This window comes from Sminthopsis crassicaudata, chromosome 6, assembly GCF_048593235.1.
Source record: "Sminthopsis crassicaudata isolate SCR6 chromosome 6, ASM4859323v1, whole genome shotgun sequence".
Taxonomy (NCBI): Eukaryota; Metazoa; Chordata; class Mammalia; order Dasyuromorphia; family Dasyuridae; genus Sminthopsis; species Sminthopsis crassicaudata.
In genome coordinates, this window is record NC_133622.1 from 225,170,565 (window position 1) to 225,186,284 (window position 15,720).

General features: G+C 42.0%; 1 protein-coding gene across 1 annotated transcript in view; it reads left to right on the top strand.

The window, feature by feature from the left end:
• Positions 1-15,720, top strand: part of LDLRAD3 (low density lipoprotein receptor class A domain containing 3) — a 254,605-nt gene that overhangs the window by 81,354 nt on the left and 157,531 nt on the right. Inside the window, exon 2 of the mRNA XM_074276373.1 lies at positions 13,726-13,872. Within this exon, the coding sequence (XP_074132474.1) occupies positions 13,726-13,872 (147 nt within the window). The remainder of the gene's footprint in view (positions 1-13,725; positions 13,873-15,720) is intronic.

Here is a 15,720-nt window from a genome sequence, read left to right on the forward strand (position 1 = left end):
GGGAATAACTTTTGCTTTTACATCACCTCCCTCTCCCTTTCTCACCCATAGACTAGTTTGGGGAGTACCCTTTTGCTTTTACATCACTTCCCCCTCCTCCTCTCACCCATAGCATAGTTTGGGGGATACCTTTTTGATTTTATATTACCTCCTTTTCTCATCCACAGCATAGTTTGGGGGATACTCTTTTGCTTTTACATCATGTCCCTGCCCCTCTCTCACCCATAGCATAATTTAGGGGATACTTTTTTGGTTTTATAACACCTCCCTCTCTCTCTCACCCACAACATAGTTTGGGGGATACCTTTTTGCTTTTACATCCCCTCCCCCCCCTCCTCCTCAGACTCATCCCTAATAACAGAGAATCAAAAGGGAAGGGGAGGTGTGAAGTAGTTTAGCCAAGGTCAGCGTATCTTCAGGGGAGGCAGTGTTGCTTAGTAGATGGAGCTGGGAAGAGGCTGTGGGATGCAGTACAAAAGAATGATGGATTTGGACCCCCCTCTGCCATGTTCTATCTGTGTGATCTTGAGTAAGCCATATCACCTCTCTTCTGGTTTCAGTATTCCCTTCTGTAAAATGGGAACACTTAGATATCTTGTGTGGCCCCTTCCAGATGTATATCTATGATTCAGTGATAAAGGCATTTGGAGAGCTCCATGAATAAAGAATTTGGTCTAGGATCAGGAAAATCTGAGTTCAAATTCAGATTCAGACAGTGACTCCCTGTGTGCCATTTGGGCAAGTTACTTTATTTAATCACTGTCTGCCTCAGTTTCCCCATCTATAAAAAGAAAACAATAATGGCATCTAACTTCCAATGCTTTTGAGACTCAAATGAGATAAGATTTGCAAAACATTTTTGTAAACCTTAAGGCACTGTATAAATGTTAGCTATTATTATTAATAACAGGGAGGACTTGAATTCAAATGTGACCTCAGGACACTTCCTACTTGAACAAATTACTTAATCCTGTTCGCCTCAGTTTCCTCATCTGTAAAATGATCGGGAGAAGGAAATGGAAAACCAGTCCAGCATCTGCCAAGAAAACCCCAAATGGAGTCATAGAAAGTCAGACATGATTAAGAGACTTAACAACAACATTATTACATTATCCTAAGTTACAGAGCTGTTGTCGTCTACATTGGTGGGAGAATTTCTCAAGAGCATTGATGGAATCATGAGTGTAGCCCCCAAACCTCGACAGGATAAAAATCACCCGAACCTAACGGCACGTGGCTGACTCTGGGTTCCCCAGGGTGGAGTTCTCCCAGACCTGGGATGACAGCCCAGGAAATGGTAGCTCTGCCTGCTGCCCTGGGGCCCATCTGGAGGTGGGTACCACAAATTGATGTGGCAGTAGGGGAACTCTCTTGCCAGAGCATTTCGTGAAGGCTTACTGTGGAGGTCTAGAGGGCCCAAGAGCTGCCTGGCAGAGGGAGGAAAGCCCCAGGTGCTTCAGGTTTAAAGCAGTAATTAGTGTCTTGTTAGGATATGGAAATAAGAGAGTCCTGTGTGGGCCAGACAGCCCCAGAGCCAAAAGGGACGAAGAGGCTCTAACACACATCTCAAAAGTGGCTTGAGATCACTAGCTACCTGCTATGTGTGAGACCCGGTGAAGACCTTAGCTTAAAAAGGCCACGGTCTGCATCCCGATCTCCAGTCATCCTGACCTATATCTGCCCACTGCACCCAGATATCGTTGGGGGAGAAAGTAGGAGCTAGTGACTTTGCACTACCCTCCCTCACTTAAATCCAGTGCACTTACGTGTCACGGCATCCCTCCCTAATGTCTTCGAGAACGAAGGACAAACAATAACAATCGTCCAGTGAAAGGAATATCCCTCGTCCTTCTCTTCCTCCTCCTCCTCCTTTTCCTACTTCTCCTCCAAAGGTCAGCACATTTATATGGCACCTGGAGCTTTGCAGAACTCCTTACCATGGTTCTCATTAGGCTACTTAGTCCAAATTCCCTCTTTAAAGATCAGGAAACTGGGGCCCTCAGAGTTGTGACTTGTCCATAGTCATCCAGATATGCGGGTCAGAGGTGGGTTTTGAAGCTTCGCTATCGCTCAAGTCACTTAACATCTCTGTATCTTGATTTCCTCAGCTGTAAAAAAAGAGGAGAATAATAATATGACAGATTTATGGCAAAAATTAAATGATGAATATATTAAAAGTACTTCATAAGCCTTAAACCACTTCAAAAATGCCAGTTATTATTAGGATGATGATGATTAATTGTTCCTGATTGCAAGTCCAACATCCTCCTTTGTACGTGACCCTGCTTCTAGGGAAAGAAGGGCCATAAGCTCATAAATTTAGAGTTAAAGAGGAACTTAAGAGGCCATTGAGTCCACCACTTTATAGAATAGGAAACTGAGATGGAGAGAAATTAACAGACTTACACAGCTAGAAAGTATCTGAGGGAGGATTGGAACCAAGGATTCCTCATTGTGTTCCTCTATAGCCCCACCATGGTTACCACTCTCCATACATGGAGTGCGTGCCATGGGCCCCATCGCTTTGCCAGATGGAGTTCCGTAACTTCCTCCTGGTCCATAGACTAGCTTTGTTTTCTTGGAAGGTCCAGAGCTCAGAAGCTGTCCCTCACGATCTGCACGGTTCTCGTTTGGGTTGGCCATGGCCCTTCAATTTAAAAGCCCGGAGGACCCTCTGGTGAAGGCAAATGGCCGCCTCCTTTGTGCTGAACCTGCTCCTCCTCCACCGTGCATACTAAAGAGAGGGCTCCAGCCGTAAATACTGCTTAACTCTGGCACTTGTGAGATGTACAAACATCATTTGCTCAAGAAGTCGGTTAATTCCCCATGATGGAGGGCCTGTCGTCTGTGATCAACTCAGAGGGAGGGGGCCTGCGTGAGCAGATTGCTGAAGAGAGCCAGGCTGGTTTAATGGATTAAGCTACTTAAGAAAATTTTAAAAGACAAACCGTTAATATTCATTCTCTTTCTCCCCCCTCATCCTCTGCCCTTCAGTCCGCGTTCCCCTCCTCCCTTTCTTGGTTGGCTGGAAAATTGTCATGAACACTGTCTGCATCTCTTTTCTAATGGAAAATGATTAGCCAGCCAATAATTCATACATAGACTACAGACAACTTGGTGGAAGATTGTGGGTAATTGATGCTGGCTGTCTTTGTGGTACAGTGAGGGGAAAATGCTACTTCTGGAAGGATGACCTGGATTTGAAGCCTGCCTTTGCTTTTTTACAGTGAGGGTATTCTTAGGAAGTCACTTTCACACTCCAAGCCTCAGTTTACACATCTGTAAAATGTCAGGGGTACTACAAATCCCACAATCCCATTGTTTTATGTAGTCTACATCCCTCCCATTTCATTTTTTGCTTCTTCCAGGTCCGTATATCACTGTCTTTCTAGTGCTGTTGATGTCTTATTCTTCTCTTAAAGCCAGGTACAATCTCCTCCGTGAAGCCTTCTTGTTATTCCTCTCCCCCAAAAAATGTTCTCCCCTTCTTGAAATTTCCCAGAATTCTGTGTTGGAATCTTCCTTTTCCTTCACCTCTGTCTATTTGGGTTCGTGTCTCATTGAATTATATTAGCCAAGAATGAACCACACACTGCAGCAACGAAATTAGCAATTAATATTACAAGTTGATGACTTTATCAGTCATTCATCTGGTCAGATATTCAGTCTCCATCATTGGATGTAGGATTTTCTCCTCTAATCCATGCATGTTAGAAGCTGGACACCCCAAAAGAGGCAAAGCTTCCAGGCCGAACAGAGCAGGGCTGAGCTTGAGGCCAGCCTGAATGCTTCTTCCCAGCCCTCTGGTTGTAAGCTGGGCACCCAGGCCCGCTCCTCCAAATAACCTGATAAAACTGGTCCTAGAGCTGTCCCTCCTTCCCATGGCCTTCTTCCCGGCCTGACCCTGATCTGCTCTTCCTCCTCTGCCTCCCTTGTCCGGCTCCTGGGTTACACCGAGGCACAGAAGGACATCATCATTTACTTGCCCTCGGGGGGCTGTGAGAAGAATCTTTTCCAAGGGTCCTGGAGGATGGAGGAGGAGGGAGGCATTTTACAGCTTGCCAAGGAGTCTTACCTGCTAACTTTCTCTCCTTCCTTTTAAAACCTCCAAGCACAGACATGATCTCATTTATTTTGTAAATTTTCCAGAAAAAGAAAAAGTCCTCATAGAAGTGAGAGGTGGGTCACATGGCAAGAGAGATAAGAGATAGATAGCCAGGTGTGGGGTGGTACGGTGAATAGAGCTCTGCACCCAAAGTCCAGAATCCCGGCCACAAACTCTTATTACCTATGGGACTCTGGGCAGGTCACTTGACCCTGTTTGTCTCAGTTTCCTCATCTGTAAAATGAGCTGGAGAAAGAAATGGCAAACACAGCAGTATCCTTGCTGAGAAAATCCTATGGACAATCTTATGGTCCAAGGGATCATAAAGTCACCCACAACCAAATTAACTAAATAACAACAACAAGAAGAAACCCGTCTGTAGCACATCATGTGAAACCTCAGGAAAGGCCTCCGGCACATTAGGTAGACCCCTTTTTGATGAGTTTATGGGAAGACATCCACCAGCAAGTACATGTTAAGCTCCTACTATATGTCAGCCACTGTGGTAAGCAAGGCAGAAAACAGTCCCTGCTTTCAGAAGCTAATATTTCAATGGTGGAGACAATGGAGAAATAAATACTTCTATGAATAATACGACGGATTAGATGGGAGCTGAACTTTGAGAGGAAGCCCCAGAGCTGTAGAGCCTGATGAAGACCTCCTTACAGTCACAGAGTTTGGGCAGCTTGCGGGAGTTGGTCTCCACATGCATTATTCTGGAGAATATCCCTAATGTCTTGCCCAGGACGTGGACTCTTAACAAATGCTGATTGATTGATTGATTGAGTTCCCATATTCCTGAGATTACAGATCCACTGGACTATTGGCAAGTAGTTTCTGAAAATGGGCAGATTGAATGATAAATGGGTGAAGGAGAGCTCTGTTAAGTATTTTTCATACTAACTAAGTATCCTTACTAACTAAGGATTTGATATACTAACTAACCAGTTAGGGTCAAGCATCACAGAGAGAGAACCTTACCAATTTCCCCACAAAATGCCCTTGAATCTCACAGTTGCCTAAGGTCACCCGGGAAGCCTCAGAGGTTCTTGACATGCTCTATGTGACCTTGACCTTCTCTGAGATGAGATAGTTTTCTCATCTGTAAAATGGGGAGAAAAATATCTATGGATATAGATTCCAAACACACAATTATGCAAAACTATTTTTCAAATTGCGCAGCAAAATATAAATGTCAGTTTGTGTCCTCTTACGCCTTCTCTTCCTCCTCCTCATCAAGTTCCTGAGATTCTGGGCATACCATGGTCTCCATTACAAACTCAAGAAATGGGGAAAAAACCCTTAGATTCCTAATAACAAAATGGACCTCCCTGGCTGATTAGTGGACAGAAATCAAATCTGATGCGTTAGATCCATTCCGTATCTGTAGTCCCTTTGACAGGCAGACTCCCCGTCAATCATTATCAACCATCCTTCCTTTTCTGGGGATGGACAGTGGGGCTTCATGCATCAGAGTAAAGGGAGAAAGCAGTTCTCCATGATGATCCCTGCCCAAATCCTAATTGACCTGAGGATGCTAGTGTTTAGTTGGGTCTGACATTAATTCAGACCAAAGCAGATCAGGTTGGAGTTTTATGGGTCTTTGGGGGCTTTTCAAATGAGGTTTATAAACAAATCCCTAGAGACGGCCTCACTTGGTGGCTTCCAATGGCTTGTATGTATGTGTGTGTGTGTGTGTTTTTAAAGAAGTGAGTCAAAGGGAAAATCGTCCCCACCGCAGTGTGTGTGCTGGCAACATCCACTCTGGAGAAGGGCCTTAACTCCCTGGAGATGCTTCAGGAATGTCTCTTTGATGGAGGCTTTCAGAATCAAATGTGAAGTCTGGCGTAGGCGTCTGTTGCCTGGCTATCCCTCAAGAGCATAGACTTAAAATGGAATAAAGTAAAAAATGGAAAGTGACATCTGATCCGGCAAATTGCCAACGGCCAGCCCATCGGATGACTCAGTGCTGGGGTGTGCATCCCCTCCCACGACATTATCGTGTCATTCAAATGAATATTCCTTGGGAAGCCTCTGCTATGTTGGAACAGGGTAGAAAAGGAAAATGTCTCTGGTGGGATTTGTAACCCCAAAGTGATGATATTATCTCATTTTAGTCACGCAACAGAGAGAGGTATTATTGTTATTCCCATTTTACAGATGAAAAAACTTGGGCTGAAATATTTGGCCAAGGTCACACGGCTGCTAAGTGTTCGAGGCTCCATTCCAAATCCTTTGTCTGACTCCCAGCCCAGGACTCTATCCAATGTGCCATCTACTCCCCATCATGATGCTGTGCCATCCAACTGGAGGTTGCAAAGGAATATTAAACTCTTAATGCCCCAAACAGAATTTATACCTCTTCCCTAAACCGTCCCCTCTTCCTAAGGAAGGGTCACACTATCCCATGAGACCCAGATTTACAATTCCAAAATCATATTTAACTCTTTCTTCTCCTTCACATTCCAGATTAATCAGTCTATCAATAATCATTTACTAAGTGCTCCTAGTGTGCCAGGTACAGAGTAAAACAAACAACAAACAAAAACCCTTTGTCCCCACTGTCAGGGAGCTTTCATTCTAATGGTGTAGGCAAAATGCAGATAACTAGCTATATATGTTTTATTTTTTTCCAATTACATGTAAAAGATTTTTAAGTATTGTTTTCAGTCGTATCCAACTCTTCATGACCCTTTTGTGGATTTTCTTGGCAAAGACACTGGAGTGGTTTGCCATTTCCTTCTCATCTCGTTTTACAGTTGAGGAAACTGAGGCAAACAAAGTAACTTGACGTCATGCCAGATCTGAACTTGTCTCCCTACTGGCCTGGTACTCTATCCTAGCTGCCCCATAGTAGGTGCTTATTAAATGTTTAATGAATGAATGAATGAAAGCTTGGAGGGGAAAAAAAAAGAAAAACTGACTTCTTCAATTAAGTCCAAGAACAACTCCAAGTAATAGAATCCCTGTTCAAAAGCTGGGCAAATCAATAACAAGAAAGATTGTCCATTCCTCGTCTCATCCCAAGGTGAACCGGATCCGAATGCAGCAGATGTTCAGCCTTTGTAAGCCTGAAATCTGTGGATGCCAGACATGAGGGAAGTAACTGTTAAGCACGATTGTTTGCTCTGGCCCTGAGTGGGTGAGCTCAAGACTTTTCATTTTGGGGGCAGATGGCACAGCTATTTTAAGGAAGGGATGCGCTGTGGTGAAAATGGCCAAACGTTTTCTACTTTTCCGTTTAATGAAGAATAAAAAGCAAATGTAGAGGAGAAAACTCAACTAGCTGACTCTTGCTAATGCTTGGGTTTTGGGCTTCTAAATGTGTCCCAAGACATACATGGCGGGATAAATATTGCAGCTAGCAGAAGGTCCTCATGTCAAGTTAAAAAGATTTCTAGCCTTTGAGAGCCATCAGTGCCATAATTTAGCTGTGGAGACCCAGACGTCTCTGTCTTGTATTTTTAGGTAGGAGGAGAGGAGATGTGCTCTGTGTGGCAGGAATCCCATGCAAGGTAAAGGCAGAGTACTGGGCAGGTCGTTTATTAGCACTATGGCTTTATTGGAAGAGCTCTAGATTTTAAGTCTCAAGACCTGGGTTCGAGCGCTGGCCCTGGTACTTGCAGAATTGGTCTTCAGTTCTGGATGCCATATTTTAACATATTTAACATGTATTGGCCTACCTGCCAGCTAGGGGAGGGGGTGGGGGAAAGGAGGGGATAATTTGGAACAGAAGGCTTTTCAAAGGTCAATGTTGGAAAATTACCCATGCATGTGTATTATAAATAAAAAGCTTTAATTAAAAAATAAAAATAAAATAAAATTCTGGATGCCATGTTTAAGGAAGGACTGAAGAGGATCTAGAAAAAAACAAGTAGGACTGGGAAGGACCTTGAGCTCATGCTTTATGTAGATCTGGTGCAGGGCAAGAGCATAGTCACATGGATAGCAATCTTGGAATATTTGAAGGCCTGTCACCTGGAAGAGAAATTTGATTGGTCCTACTTGACACTACGTAGTGGAACCGGTGGCAATGGGTGGAAGGTATTAAAGGGCAAATCTAGGCCTGATATAAAGAAAAACATCCCTATAATCATGGGAACAGTCTGCCTAGGAAGCTCTTCAAACAAAGAATGAGTGAGTGAAGCATTTATGAAGCACCTACTGTGTGCAGATCACTGTGCTAAGGGATACAAACAGAAAAGAAGCCAGACCCCGCTCACATTCCAATGGAGAAGACGATATATATGGAAGGTCCCATGGTCCTTGGGGGCCGGCAGCAAAGCAGATGGTTGTGCCTTTTTCTTCGCTTCATTTCCACTGATACAAATCTTATCAATTTCTAAAGTTGAGTTATTTGACAGTGAAAAGGACCTTGATTACAAGGACTTTCTTTTTGGGATCTTCAGTAGAGGTGACTATGGTATCTGGAGGAGCATTTGTTAGGAATAATAATAATAATAATAAATGCTAATATAACTAATATTCCTTCTCACTCCTTTCTGTTCACTCTAAGAACTATTTGTTCCTTGTATAGGCCATTCTCTCTCTCCTCTCAGTGCCTTTGCCTAGATTGCCCTTAATGTTCTAGAGATCAGAAAACCTGAGTTCAAATCCCACCTCACACACTTAGTAGCTAATTGTGTTACTCTGGGAAAGACAACCGCTGTCTGCCTCAGTTTCCCCAATTGAAAAAAATAAGTATAATAATACTATCTATCTTGCAAGCTTGTTGTGAAAATCAAATGAGGTAATACATGGAAAGCACTTTGCAAACATTAACCAATGTATTTTTCATCACCATCATTATTTATTTTTTAGAGAAAATTTTTTTCAGGAGTCGCTTAAACTATCTCTAAACTTTTTTCTATCTGTAAGATTCTAGTTTTCTGTGGCCAAAGGCAAGTCCCATAACTTGTAAGATCCTGAAATTTAGTGCTAGAAAGACCTCCAGGATGTCTGGCTTAATCCCCTCATTGTCTCCATGAGGGAAAGAAGTCCAAAGAGACTGAGGGAAACAGAATGAAAACTCTCCTAGTTCAGAAGGATTTTTCCATTTTGATCTTTGTATCCTAGCACCCGTCCACAGCCCACAGCTATTTAATAAATACTTATTGAGTTGCATTGAATTAAAGGGGCAATATAGTACAGTGGACAAAGCAGTAGTTTAGGAATTAGGAGAATTAGGTGCAAATCCTGCCCTGAAACTGCACTGTCGCTTTGGACTTCTCTGGGCCTCAGTTTCCTTATCTACAAAAGGATAGTTTGGGCTCAATGGCCACTCAGATCTCTTCTAGCTTAATTTTGTGATCCTAAATTGATACACAGATTATCCTCTGGATATCCTCTGGATTTTATGTCCTCTGGATCTCCGTTTTCTTATTTGGAGAATGTATTACTGTAAAATTACAATAATATTAGCATTCCCTTTTTTACAACTTTGCAAGGAAAGCATTATGTAAGCTGTAAAATGCTGCTGAAAAAGTAGCTGTTATTATTCTTAATAAATTATCATTCTAAAATAAATTACTTAATATAAGATAATTATAAATTATTATCAGGAACTTATGTTTTTTCTTAATGAAGCCACTTAACTTCTTGCCTTTATTTTCCCTAGTTTGAGTAATGGATAGTAAACCATGTCACTTTTATAATGCATGAGGATTTATTCTCAGTGGACTTCCAAAAAGGAACATTGCCAATACAATAGGACTTATTCTCTGCAGTCATAATAAAATAGAAATAATGACAGATTATTTGTTTGTTGAAAGGGAAGGACTGTGATGGTGATTTTGGACAAGTTGATTGTCATCAAAAACTATCCCTAAAGCATCATCCTCCCAGAGCCCAGACTCAGGGAACAGTGCAAGGAAGCAGTAGAGAGGGCAACCCATCATTTCGGGCTATAAATATTCATCAGCTACCAAATTCCTACCCAAAATGTGTCCCGGTGGCTAGAAATAGACATTTGAAGCTCGCCATCTTGACAGATACCCAGTTCCTAGACTACAAATACAGGTCCTGAGATATTTGGAAGAACTCAACCGATAAACTCTCCTGGATCTATTCCATTATCAAAGAGAACTGAGCTCTACAATCTCTTGGACATAATAGTGATTCAAAAAGGCTTAAGAACATTTTTGATAGATGTCACCTTAAACACAAACCTTCCAAAGTGTGGAGACTGAGCCGAAATAAGAACTACTTGGGAATAGACTAAAGTATGTATCATCCCCATTTTCCTGCTGGTTGACTGGTTTGTGCCAAGGATGCTTTCCACAAACTGCAGAAGATGAGTTTACATCTCAATGCTTTTAAACAGTTACAAAAAGCAGTTATTTTATTTTCTGTAAAATAGTTCATATATTAACTTTAATATGAGAATAACAAAAATGCCATTTGCTTCCATATCCTTACTTCTTTTTATGTGTATTTTTCTTAGACATCACTCTCCCTCCTCCCTCTCTCCCTCTCTCTTTCCCTTCCTCCTTTCCTCTCTCTCTGTCTCTGTCTCTGTCTCTCTCTGTCTCTCTGTCTCTGTCTCTGTCTCTTTCTATCTCTGTCTGTCTATGTGTATCTTTTTGTCTCTCTTTTTCTCTTTCTCTCCCCTTTCTCTTCTTTTTTGTCTCTGATTTCTTTAATATATAGCTGCAGTCAGTGTGTATCTTGTTGTTCCAATCATCTCCCCATCATAGAAACATGGATTAAAAGTTAGCAGGGATCTTAAAGGTCATTGAGTCTAAGCTACTCATTTTACAGACAAGGAAAGAGAAGAAAAGTAATTCAACAGTTTATAGATTTGAGAAACAGGTTTCAAATCCAAGTTTTCCTAACCACAAGTGAAGGGAGTGGATATACAGAATAAACCCATAGATATAGATATAGATATAGATATAGATATAGATATAGATATAGATAGATAGATAGATATAGAGATAGAGATAGAGATAGATATGTAGATATAGATAGATAGATATACATATAGATATAGATAGATATAGAGATAGATATAGATATAGATATGTAGAGATAGATAGATAGATAGATAGATAGTAATTAGAGAAAGAGAAAGTGAGATCTGACTATGCTATCATTAATTCCAGAGTTCTTAGCCAGGGGTCCATGAAGTTTTTGAAATATATTTTGATCACTGTCTTGCAATAGAATTGGGTTCAAGGTTTTCAAATCACTTTACAAGAATAATCTTCTTTGATCCTCACAGCAACCCAGTGATATTATTCCCATTGTATAGATGAGAAAAATGAGGCAGGTTAAGTGATTTGCCCAGAGCCCACACAGCCAGTAAGGGCTCCCTAAGGGAGGTGTTGATGACACAAAATAAATTAAGAATCCTTATGCTGATCCATTAGTTCTTTATCTGTATCCAGCAGAATTCCAGTGACCAGTTCCAAGGTCCCAAGGCTAGAAGATGGTGTGTGGTTTATGGCGTGTGATTACTGCTCATTCCGGATCTCTTTCTTGATTTGATTGGGGGTGGGGAGAGAGAGTGCCTTAACTGTGACCCCCTTGGCCGGTTGGATTGACGATAAGAACAAATGGCTCCCATTGTGACCATTAGATTTATTTTTAAATTCTGACTTGGTCTATATTTATCTCCCCGGCATTTAGAAGGCTGGGACAAACTTAACTACGCTCGCCTTTTTGCCCCTAATCTCTCAGGATATTGGAAGCTCAAGGACTAACTAAGAGAGTTTTGTTTAGATTTGGTTATCTGATTTTGGCAATGGTGAGGGATGGAGGGGGTCGGGGAGAGAGAATAAGAAGGGTTGACTCCCATGAGTAAGTCTGGCCGACAAGGGAAGAATCTGAGCCAAAGGTACTTCTTTGGGAGTTGGGCCAAAAGTCCACCAAGAAGACGGTGCTATGATGTAGTACCTCCAGGGCCAGACTCGGAGTCAATAGTAAATAATTGCATCCAAATCCTGCCCCAGGCCCTTACTGGTTGTGTGGCTCTGGGTAAATCACTTAACCCGCCTCAATTTTCTCATCTATACAATGGGAATAATATCACTAACTTTACTGGGTTGTTGTGAGGATCAAAGAAGATTCCTCATGTAAAGCGTTTTGAAAACCTTGAAGGATATTATGAAACAGCAGCTAAGGCTACAAACTATCCTATAATGAAATGGGCTACTTGGCTCATGAAGTAGTGAGTGAACTGCCGTCAGAAACGTGGAAGCAGAGGGTGAGTGCTCACTAGTCAGGAGGCCTGGGAAAATGCAGTCCCTACATTTGAACCATATGACCACCAGGGTCCTTCCAGCCCAGGATGCTGTTGACCCTGTCAGTCTGCGAGCCAGAGCATTTGAGACAGTTCGGGAGCAGTCAGAGGTTGCTCTTCAGAAGTAGCAGTACTTGAGAACAATAGGATGGGGGATAAAGAACTCTGGACTTTCAATTAAAAAGGATTTGAACTTGGCCTTCAAAGACTTTAACAATCAGCTCCAGCTTGTCCTTCCTAGGATCTCTACTTCTTAGAATCTCCAGCATCCTACAAGGCTTAGGTCCAACACCATTTTGTCCCGAAATCCCTCTCTGATTCTTGCAGCTTCTCTGTCAGGTATTTGATTGATTATCCATTCCTGTCACATTCCCTCCCTCCTCTATCCAAATGTTGGTGCCTTCAGGGCAGTCTATCTCTGCAGTGACTAAAACAGTATCTTGAATATGGTACTTAATAAATGCTCATTCACATACTATCTTGAACACTGTAGGTGCTTAATACATACTTGGATTGGTTTGATGTTCAAATAGCAGCTCTGAGGCTTAATAGTTATGTTCCCTCCTCTTTGCCTCAGCTTGGTGAAATGGGAATAGCATTACTCTAGGAAGTCTTCCTTGTTAGGATCTCAGGCAATGAATGGATGGAAAGTGCTTTGTAAGTCTTAAAGGGCTATAAAGTCATCAGGCTTCTTCTGGCAACTCCTGCCTCGTACAGTAATCAGCCACTCATGATGGCTGTTAAAAACAAACAAACAAGCAATGTGGATTTTTCACTAACCCCTGCTAAGGAATGGAATTAATGTGCCTCATAAGTAGAGAGCAGTGGGATTGCAATGGCATGGGGTTGGTCTATCTGTCTCTCTCTCTTTCTCTTTCTATCCCTCTTTCTGTCTCTCTCCCTCCATCTTTCTCTCTACATGTCTCTCTGTTTATCTCTCTCTGTCTCTGTATCTATCTCTTTCTGTCTCTTTTTGTCTGTCTCTCTCTCTTTTCACTCTGTCTCTGTCTTTCTGTCTTTGTTTTTCTCTGAATCTCTGTCTTTGCTGTCTCTCTCTGTCTTTCTCTGTGTGTCTCTCTGCTCTGTCTGTCTCTATCTCTGTCTCTCTGTCTTTTTCTGTCTCTGTCTCTCTCTCTTTCTCCTCTCTCTCTCTGTCTCTCTCCCTCTCTCTCTCCCTCTATTATCTCTCTGACTCTCTGTCTCTCTGTCTCTACTCCCTTTGTCTCTGTCTCTCTTTCTCTTCTCTCTCTCTCTCTCTCTCTCTCTCTCTCTCTCTCTCTCTCTCTCTCTCTCTCTCTCTCTCTCTCTCTCTCTCTCTCTCTCTCTCTCCTCTCCCTTCCTCTTTTAAAAAGTCTCTCCTCTCTTTCTCCTCTTGCAGAGAGCCAGCTGTTGCCTGGGAATAACTCCACCAATGAGTGTAACATTCCGGGAAACTTCATGTGCAGCAATGGACGGTGCATCCCTGGGGCGTGGCAGTGCGACGGGCTACCCGACTGCTTTGATGAAAGCGATGAGAAGGAATGCCGTGAGTATCCCAGCCTCTCTTCCCTTTGGGATGGATCCAGAATCCCCCTTCCCCTAATATCTGGATCATAGGTTTCAGTGCTGAAGACCCACAACCCATTGTCTCCCCTCTTCAGAACGTAAGCTTCTTACCAGTAGGGATTGTTCATCATTTGCATCCAGCTCATAGTAGATTCTAAAGGCTGGTTGACTGATTGGAGAACACCTTCATTTTAGAGATAAACTGGAGAGAAGGCGGACTACTTGTGACTTGATGAAGGTCAAACAATTTCAGAGATCGGGGATCTGTTTGTCAGAAGCCTCTTTTCCTCCTGCCAGCAATATGATTTAAAAAATCAACCAGAACTTCTGGAGAAAAATGGGAGGTGGGAGAAAGGAGGCAGAGGATGACCAATGGAGTGTACGGTATTGCTCCCCTCCCTCTCCTGGTGTTGACCAGCTCCTCCTGGAGATGGGTTCTCCAAGTTGTAGCCCAGAGAACAGCTACAATCTCTTCTATGAACATTTCTGTTGTTTTGGGTCATTCATTCTAGTTCCAAGTTGTTTGTTTCTTTGTGGTCCACCTCAAAGTTTTAGGTGAAGGGTTACCATTCTGGGATTATGGATACCTCAGAGGATCTGAGAAGCTTCTATAAAGGTATCTAGAGAACATTGGGTAAATAACTATACTTTTCCTATTGAAATTAATTGGTTTCTTTATTTCTTTTGTGAGATTCATGACAAATTAAGGAATTTATTTCCTCACATAATGAATTGGGGATATTTTACTAAAAGCTAAGGGAAATGAGAAGTAAGAAAAGTTGGGAACCTCGGATTTAGATGAAATTTTCTCTCTATAAAAGCATTGGATGTTAGTTATCTCAAAGTCTCAAAGGTAACACTTAAGCTTGACCTCTTGGGAAATGTAGTATGAGGGCCAATCATAATCACTCTTTGTGAACCGAGAACCTGTGAATCACTCTCTGACCCTTATTTTCTTAAACTTTAAGATGGGGTAAAACACTTGGTTGCTCCAAATAAAGTGTTTTGTCAAACTTAAAATAGTCTAAGAAAATATTAGCTTTGAGTCATTTAGGGTCATTGATCCAAAGCAAAAATAGATCACAGAGTTCATGTGAATCAGAGTGAAAACTGTGAATTGGTTTCCTATCCTGCAAATTAAATTCGTCCTCCAAATCCCTGTCCATTTTACGATTTTATGTCATATATAGATTGAGAACTTCCAAAGCTGGTACACCATTATGGTAACCAAATGAGATGATAGCTGGGAAATTATCATGAAAATCACAAAAAGATAAAAATGCATGAGGCATATTGTTAATTTTGTGCTAGTGGGCTTAAATCCAATAGGCCCAGGGATACCGTCCCCATCTTTTTCTAAGCAAAAACTGAGTGGTCTATTGTTGGAGATGACATAGAAGGGTCCTTGATCATATGTGGCTTGGTCTAGATGGCCCTTGAGATGTCTTCCAATTCTGACATTCTGTTACCCTCATAAAACCCTAATGAAGACCACTGTGCTGGTATCCCTTAGTGTCCCATGAGTTAAAGGCAGGATAGGTTGAAGATAACAGGATAGGAGAATCATGACACGGGTTTCATTCAGGTCCAATTGCCTGGTCTTTCTGTCATCACTGTTTCCCCTGATTTCCCTCAAGAAGGAATTGCTTGTATTTATTTTCAAAATCAATTAATAGAATCCCACAACCCCATGGGAAGCATGTTAAAGACAAATCCACCCATAGACAGGAAAATGGTTAGGTCTAGAATTGCCTCGTGCTTTCTCCAACAAATACTATCTAAGTTTACTGTGCACAAAGCCCTTTGCAAGGTCTCCAGAGGACTGGGA